At 46.7% G+C, this 8,667-nt stretch overlaps 1 protein-coding gene across 1 annotated transcript; it reads left to right on the top strand.

The window, feature by feature from the left end:
- Positions 1 to 7,585: 7,585 nt before the first annotated feature.
- Positions 7,586 to 8,667, top strand: C2H10orf95 (chromosome 2 C10orf95 homolog). Its single transcript, XM_065920097.1, has 2 exons — positions 7,586 to 7,667; positions 7,928 to 8,667. Exon 2 carries the CDS (start codon positions 7,986 to 7,988, stop codon positions 8,637 to 8,639), a length of 654 nt encoding a protein of 217 aa, XP_065776169.1. The 5' UTR covers positions 7,586 to 7,667; positions 7,928 to 7,985; the 3' UTR covers positions 8,640 to 8,667.

Below are 8,667 nucleotides of genomic sequence, written 5' to 3'. Positions count from 1 at the left end.
AAGTTTCCCAGGTGGTGGTATTTTATGAGATTATCCAGGGTGAAAGGAGTATTTTAAACTCCTTTGCTGGTAGTTTGTTAGCCAAATGCATTTATGCCCTTGGTACTAATATGCATGATTGCTTATAATATCCTAATCATAAAATAGCATAAAGAACCTGATTACATAAAAGCCCTAATAGACATACAGCCTTTTTAAGGGGTAGAGGAGTCCTATTAGAAAACATAAGAAAAATTATTCTATAGGTGGTTATTGGGTTGAGATTTGCTTGCTGTGTTTTGCTTGCTGTGTTTTGCTTTTAACGTGCTAAGGTAGTGTTATAGAAACCATTGTTAATATAGTTTAAGATCTAGAGAAATAAGGACTTAGCCCTAGTGTGGTAACAATGAGATGGTTGTTAATTGTCAGCCAGGAGTGCTAGGCAGAGGCTGCCTCACTGAAGCCGCAGAGTCTGAATGGGGTAAACTTCTTAGATAAATGCAACTGACAATTTTGCAGAAGGATTAATTTTTGTATTAACAAGGATATAATTCTACTCTGTACTATTTCCCTATGAGACTGCTACCATTCAGTTAAGGTCACCATAAAAATGGAAAACAGGTTTACATTCACCTGACCTGCATAAAATGTTAATGGCCCCAAGGGCAGAAGACCATGTACTAAGAATTACTATAGAATTAGAAAGCAGAAAACATCCTGCTTTTCCTAAAAAGCAAAATGATGTAATACTAATCCTGTGTAATCATGAGTAAGCATCTTGTACCTTGAAACGTTCTGTGAAAGGGTACCGGTTGTCAAAAAGTAAAACTCTCTCTCTCTCTCTCTCTCTCTCTCTCTCGCTGTTCATCCTGAGGGTATCCCATGGATCCTGCCGAGGATGGACCCCGGCAAGTCCTCACATTGTCATCCCTGGGAGGTAGGTCCTATTATCCCATTTTACAGATGAGGAAACTGAGGTGGGAAGAGATTCAGTGACTTTCACACAGCAAGCAAGCAACCCAGACAAGTTGAAACACAGGTCTCCTGAGTCTTACGAGTCTTTCCTCTTCCTACCCCTTCCCAGGCCCTGAAAGTCAATTTTGTTTTGCTCAGTCTAATCCAGTGAGGATGTCCCATGTCTTCTCTCAATAGGCCTGTAAGCCTAGTTAGGTTTCTAGGCAGTCAGACAGCACAGACTCCAGTCCTGCTGTTTCCCTACCCTGGGATAAGGGGCAATGATCATGACTTTTGACTTCTGGGGGACTTGGGACTCAGTTCCCTGGCTCTACCACCTCTTTTACAGGAACTGTCATTTTGTGAGTCTGTTTTACTCCTTAGATTTTGTGGGCATTAAATGAGAAATAGGGGTGTAAGAGTTCTGTTCTCAACAGTAATATTATCCTTATCCTCCATCCTGACAACCTGGGTGGCACCCATTGCAAAGGGCACACCTGTTGCAAACAGTCCAGCACAAGAGCCTAGGTGTCCAGGGGTAAAGTCTCTTCACCCAGTTCCTGCAGAGTCCCAGAGGCCCCATGAACCTTGCCCCCAGCGTCCATCTCCCACCAGTCTGTCTCATTTTCCTCCTCCCCAATCCTGCCCTTCAGACCCTCTTCTTACCGCCTATATCCTCCCCCCTTGGCCACACAGGCATCATCTCTCTTCTAAAGACTTCAAGCAATTTCTGAAACCCCTTATGTTCTAGAAAGCCCTCATTACTAGAAGGAAGACTTCCATTTCTCTCCGATTGCTACCCGTTATCCCTGTCAATGCTCTCCTGGCTGTGAGAATAGAAGGCAGGAAACCCAGCATTCAGTATGGAGTCTGATACATTAGGTCCTCCGTAAATTGACTAAAGGACTCTTTCTGGCATTCCATCTCTGGAATGCATGCACCTTTATTTCAGAGCAACCTTGAATCTTCGCCTAGCCCTTCCTGGGAATCCAGTAGGGGAACAGAAAAATGGGCTGAGCTGCCAAGGGGTGAGAACTACATGTGGTCTTATAGAGAAGGCTTTGGTCTCTGTATTGCACTTAATGCCCCATAGTTACACTTGGGTGTTCCCTCAGCCTCTTATTTTATAGACAGTGTAACCAGTTACCCTTTTGTGTCAGCACCAGGCTTGTGATTATATCTGATTTCCTTCCCAGTTGTCAAGCACAGAGATAACTGGGAGGGAACATGTGGTACAACCGAAGATCACGTTGCCTTCTCTCAAGTTCTATCAGAGTCCTTGGATTGTGGGAAAGAGACACACACTTTCCCTGAAATTCTTTCCTCCCTTGGCTTCCAACCTCTTTCTTCTGGGTTCCATCATAGTCTCCTCCCACCTAACAATTCCTCAGGCCCCTTCCTTGGGGCACATTTTTCCACGGCTTTCTTAAAGAGAGGGTACCCCAAATTTCCACTTTCAATACTCTTTTCATGTATTCACTTAAACTCATCAGGCCATACACTATATGGGGTAAGAGGGACTTCAAAACCAAGACTGCCTGTTGATGGGAATATAAACTCATTCGGGCACTATGGAAAACTGTATAGAGATTTCTCAAAAAACTAAGAATAGAACTACCATATGACCCAGCAATTCCCTTCTGGGTATTTATTTGAAAAAAATGAAAACACTAACTTGCAAAGATACATGTACCCCAATGTTCATAGCAGCATTACTTACAATTGCCAAGATGTGGAAGCAACCTAAAGTGAAAGTGAAGTTGCTCAGTCGTGTCCGACTCTTTGCGACCCATGGACTAATGTAGCCCACCAGGTTCCTCCGTCCATGGGATTCTCCAGGCAAGAATACTGGAGTGGGTTGCCATTTCCTTTTCCAAGGGATCTTCCTGACCCAGGGATCGAATCCAGGTCGAACCCAGGTCTCCCGCATTGCAGGCAGATGCTTTAACCTCTGAGCTACCAGGGAAGCCCATATATATATATATATATATATATATATATATATATATGCTGTGTGCTCGGTCACTCAGTTGTGTTTGACTCTTTGTGACCCTTTGCACTGTAGCCTGTGGGCTCCTCTGTCCATGGGATTTTGCAGACAAGAATACTGGAGTGGGTTTTCATTTCCTTCTCTAGAGGATCTTCCTGACCCAGGGATTGAATTCCGGTCTCCTGTGTCTCCTGCATTACAGGCAGATTCTTTATCCATTGAGCTGTTGGGAAAGTCCCGGTACACACACATACACACACAATGGAATACTACTCAGACATAAAAAAAGAATGAAATATTGCCATTTGCAACAACAAGGATGGACTTTGAACTAAGTGAAATAAGTCAAAGACAAATACTGTATGATTTAATTTATATGTGGAATCTAAAAATGAAACAAACGTGCATATACAAAAAAAGAAAGACTCAGATATACAGAACAAATTACCAGTGGGGAGAAGGAAAAGGGGAAGGGCAAGATAGGGGTAAGAGATAAGAGGTACAAACTACTATATATAAAATGAATAAGCTACAAGAATATATAGTACAACACAGGACATAGAGTCAAATATAATAACTATAAGTGGAATATAACCTTTAAAAATTGTGAATTGCTATTTGTACACCTGAAACTTACAATATTATACATAAACTATACCTCAATTGCCCTCAAAAGGCATAAGTGGAACCCAACAAATTGGCATCCATGATGACACAGTGTATGTAATACGGGCCAGGGTAGCAGCAGCGGCTTTGGTAACTTCACTTACTATCTTTCCTTCATGACCAACCCACCTCCTATCTCCAGCCTGAATATAAAACTGCTGCTAGATAGTCTTCTCCAAATGTCCCACCAGAACTCAGCACTGTCTCAACTTCTGTCACCCCCTCATGTTTCTTATCTCCAGGATCTCCAGGATCACCTTGACTACCCATCCAGGTGACCAAGCTAAAAACATGTGCATCCACCTTTACCCATCCAGGCAGTTGATTCACCTGGAGTCAAGTCCAGGTGAATCTGCTCCCGTGTCTTTTTCATTCCCTGCTCTTGTTCTGGTTGTCAGTTTTCCTAAACTAGGATGTGAACCTCCTCCAAGACTGGCTTCCAATCTTCCTCTCCCCAATCCATCCTCTACTTCGCTTGAAAAAGAGCCTTTGATCATGGGGATCACCGATCAAACACTATTCAGGTAGTTGTATTTTTAATTTTTTCATAAATTCTGGGGGAAAAATACTCAGGGTGTATTGTTGATGCAAACAACAGAAGCCCCCACTCCACAGTATAATAAAAATTTAATCTTCCAAAGGCTAACATGATGGTGCTTTGGTATAATCTTTTAAATGCCCATTTCATTGTGTCTTTTGCAGTTAAGTTTATATGAAGTAAACAAAACTGGTTACATATACAAAAAAAGACTCCATTCAAACTAGATTAAGCAGGAAAGGAATTTATTGCGGGGTGAGGAGAGGGAAGTTGGATAAAGCTGATCAAATATACAGACTTCCAATTATAAGATAATATATACTAGGGAGGTAAAGTACAACATGGTGACCAAAGTTAACACTGCTCTATGGTATATCTGAAAGTTGTTAAGAGAGTTCTCATCAAAAGGAAAATAAAATTTTTTTGTATCTATATGAGATGATGGATGTTGACGAAGCCTATTGTGGTAATCATTTCACAATAAATGTAAGTCAAATCATTATGCTCTATACCTTAAACTTTTAAACTTATACAGTGCTGTATACCAACTATATCCTAAAAAACTGGTGGGGGGGGGAAGGAATTTAATGGCTCACATAACTTCAAAGTCCAGGATTCAAATGATGTCATCAGGACTCAATTTCTCCCTCTGACCTTTGGTTCCGCTTCTTCTGCGATTCCATGCTGAGACAGCATCGCCTTTGGACCCAGAACTGCATTCTTCCAGATTTCAGTCCGGGGGAGAGAGCCCTTCCCTCCACACAGTAAGAGAACAGAGCCCTGGGCTTGGCTCCCATTGGCCCAAACTGAGTCACATGGCTAGCCTAAACTAGTTACTATGGCCAAAGGGATGACAGTGATGATTGGTCTAGCCCTAAATCACCTACGTAATTTAAGGATGGGCTAGAACCAACTCCCCCAGAACCACTTTCCCAAGAGTCGATAAGGTGTGGAGCCCTAAAAATCTGGAGGCTGTTACTGGAATCAGGGTGAATGAATGCTGAGAAACTTGGCCTGGTTCTTTTTTTTCTAATTTTTCCTTAAAACCACCCACTGCCCCAGAGCAGCAGAGGTCTTCAGCAAGCGTGTCAGAACATTAAAACACAGGCTTCTCTTTGTCCCAGGCTTCAACTTGAACTTGGTCTCACACTCTCATCGCCCACTCAGGGTGACCAGATCCCCATGGGGGAGAAAGAGGCAAAGTTATAAATAGAGTGGGGAGGTATATTATTTTCCACTAATGGTTTAACAAATTACCACAGACTTAGAGGCTTTAAACTATTATCTTAAAGTTCTGGAGACTGGAAATCTGTCTCATTAACTAAAATCAAGGACTTCCCTGGTGGCTCAGATGGTAAAGCGTCTGTCTACAATGTGGGAGACCTGGGTTCGATCCCTGGGTTGGGAAGATTCCTTGGAGAAGGAAATGGCAACCCACTCCAGTACTCTTGCCTAGAAAATCCATGGACGGACGTGCCTGGTGCAGGCTACTGTCCATGGGGTCGCAAAGAGTCGGACACGACTGAGTGACTTCACTAAAACTAATCCTAAGTAAAATCAAGGTATTGGCAGAATTGCATTCCTTTCTGGAGAGTCTAGGGAAGAATCCATTTCCTTGTCTTTTCCAGCTTTGGGACTGCCTGCATTCCCTGGCTCACGAGGCTCATGACCCTCTTTCATCTTCAAAGCCAGCAATAGCTGATTGACTCTCTCTAGTATCACATATTCTGACTCTTGAGTCTCCACCTTCCACACTTGACTCCTGTAATTACACTGGGCCAACCGAGATAATCCAGGATAACCTCTCTATTTTAAGGACTTCTAACTAACAACCTTAATACCATCTGCAACCTTAATTCCCCCTTGCCATGTAATATAACATATTAATGAGTCCCCAGGGATTAAGCCATGGACATCACGGGGGTGGGAGGCCTCCCCCAACAAAGACCACTATGTCCTGGGACCAGTTCTTTTTTTTTAACCACACAGCATGAGAGATCTTAGTTCTCCAACCAGGGATCAAACCTGTGCCCCCTGCATTGAAAGCACGGGGAGTCTTAACCACTGGACCACCAGGAGGTCCCTGGGACCACTTCTTAAAGAGGACAGAGGGGGAGACTCCCTTCTTGGAGCTGTTGGATAGGGAGTGTTAGGCAGATAAACTAAACCAGTCCAAGCCGCTGCTGTCACTAGGCCAATGGCCTGAATTAGACTTGAAAGAGTGGTGCAGTCAGGAATAAACATGACATCACCAGGCTGAGTGTGGGAGAACTTCCCAGAGGGTAGCTGGACTCTGAGGGATGCTGAAAATCTATGAGAAACTGTGGGGGTTGGTGGTAATACTGCTTAGATCAACAGAGGAGGAAGGAAAGTATGATGGCCTGGCAGCCCAGCAACTAGGAGAGGGTATCCATTTTAACCATCCAGCAACTATGACCCACTCCACTGGGGAAGAGAGGTGGAAGGGCATGACCTGCAGCCAATGGGGACTGGAGCTTAGATAGTCCTCACCCCATGTGAATGAAGCAACCTTTCTGGCTTCACCCAGGTTGCTTCTGGGCTTTGGCATCAGTTAGACTGAGTTCAAATCCCACAGTGCCAATTACAGGCTGTGAGAAGATGGGAAAGTGGCCTAAATTCCTGAGTCTCTGGTTCCTTAATCTATTCCATGAGAATGATATCACCATGTTCTTCATGTGGCTAATAAGAATTAGAAGTTCTTTGAAAAAAAGTTATAAGCTCTTATGTAACATTCTAGAGGGGAGGATAGGCAGATAGTGGGAAAGCAGACCCAGCATAGATTGGTGATTATGCTATTACTGACAGCACAAGTCTTCAGAATTTTGCCCTTAACATAACTAGCTGTGTGAGTCTTGACAAGATATTTACACAAGCCCCAGTCATAGAATACATTCATTGTATACCAAATCTGAGGCAAGCAGCTTCTTGCTATGTAAGGTGGGGAAACTATTAATACCTAATTTCTAGAGTTGCTGTAAACTTGAAGTTAGATGGTCATAAGCAACTTGAATGAGGATGAGATGGTTGGATGGCATTGCCGACTCAACGGACATGAGTCTGAGCAAACTCCCGGGGATGGTGAAAGACAGGCGTGCTGCAGTCCACAGGGTCTCAAAGAGTTGAACACGACTGAACCACGAAGCAACCTGATTCAGTGCCTGGTGAGGAGGAGCTTAACTCAAATGTTAGGATAACTCAATCCATCTGACTGGGAAAACGGGATGTGGATAACTAACAGAGAGCTAACCTAATTGCAAAGGGCACTGGGATGCCCTCACAGATGTTGGGTCTAAGTTGGGGCCAGCATGATTCCAGCAGGTTCACTCAGTGTAAACACAGGCTGGCTGGCTTCTGGCAAGGTCAAAGTGTTTCCCTTTGCCTGGAAACCAGGAGGTGTGGCTGAGTCAGGGCATGAAGAACAGCAGATCAACTGAAAAGTGGTGGAGAGGAGCCCTGCTCCTGGATCTCTCTGGTTTCTCCAAATGCTGGGGGCCAGCTCCCCGAGGCTAAAGGAGACAAGTGAGTGGGGAGCTATCTATAAGAGCATTTCAGGGCTGGGGGCTTAAACGGCCTTGAGTCCTTCCTGCCTGCTGGGACCCTGGGCTTTGGGGCCAGCCCTAGGACAAGAGGTGACCTGGTAGCCAAACTTCTTAGTAAGAGTTTCCCTAAGCCAGGGGCACAATCGCAGGGGCTCCTGCTGTGAACCAGGGCCTGCGTTACTAGGCACCAGGGTCGGCGGTGGACGTGAGAACAAAGCGCATCCACCTCCCTTACTCCAGGTCTGGACCAGGCAGGACAAGGCCCCAGGAACCACGCCGGCCGCCTGAACTTCAGACCATGTACGCATACTCCTGCCGAGCGCCTGGGGAGGACGTCTGGCCTCTACTGCAGCACCTCACCTACACCTACCACCCCGCCCCTCTGCTGCTGCCCCCTATTCAAGCCCATAACTTCTGCAGCCGGCCCCGGGACCTGTGCGCCGGCGAGTGGGCTGCTCCGCGGGAATACCACTGCTTCCACGCCACCGGCGCGCCCCTGGAGGTGGCACCGCCCTTTTGGGCCTTCCCGCCAGCCTACGCCGCGGACCTGCGCCCGCCGTTCCCCGCGCCCGGCTACCTGGGGCCATCGCTGCAGGCGCCCGCAGCCACCGGGCGGGCGGCGGTCGAGAGCGGGGCGCAGTGGCCCGAAGGCGGCACCCTGCAGGCCGAGCTGCGGTGGGGCTGCATAGAGCGCGCGCTTGGGCCGCGCCTCGAGCTGCCGGACTCGGTTCGCCGGGAGCTGCGCCGCGTGTACGGCACATACCCGCGCACCAACGTGCGCGTCACCTACCGCGGCGGCGAGTTCCTGCTCCAGGGCGCGCCGCGCCTGCGAGAGCCCGAGTACCGCGTCAAGAGGGGAGTCCTGCGGCCACCGGCCAGCAGCGACAGCGGGGACGACAGTCCCGCAGGGGAAGCGGTGGAGCGCGGCCGCTGGAACAAGAGGAAGGCTTGAGCTGAGGGCGCGCGAGGCCCCGCGGCAG

The sequence above is a fragment of the Muntiacus reevesi genome, chromosome 2 (genome assembly GCF_963930625.1).
Source record: "Muntiacus reevesi chromosome 2, mMunRee1.1, whole genome shotgun sequence".
Lineage (NCBI taxonomy): Eukaryota > Metazoa > Chordata > Mammalia > Artiodactyla > Cervidae > Muntiacus > Muntiacus reevesi.
Note: the sequence above shows the minus strand (reverse complement) of the source record. Positions and strands in the feature narration are given on the sequence as shown.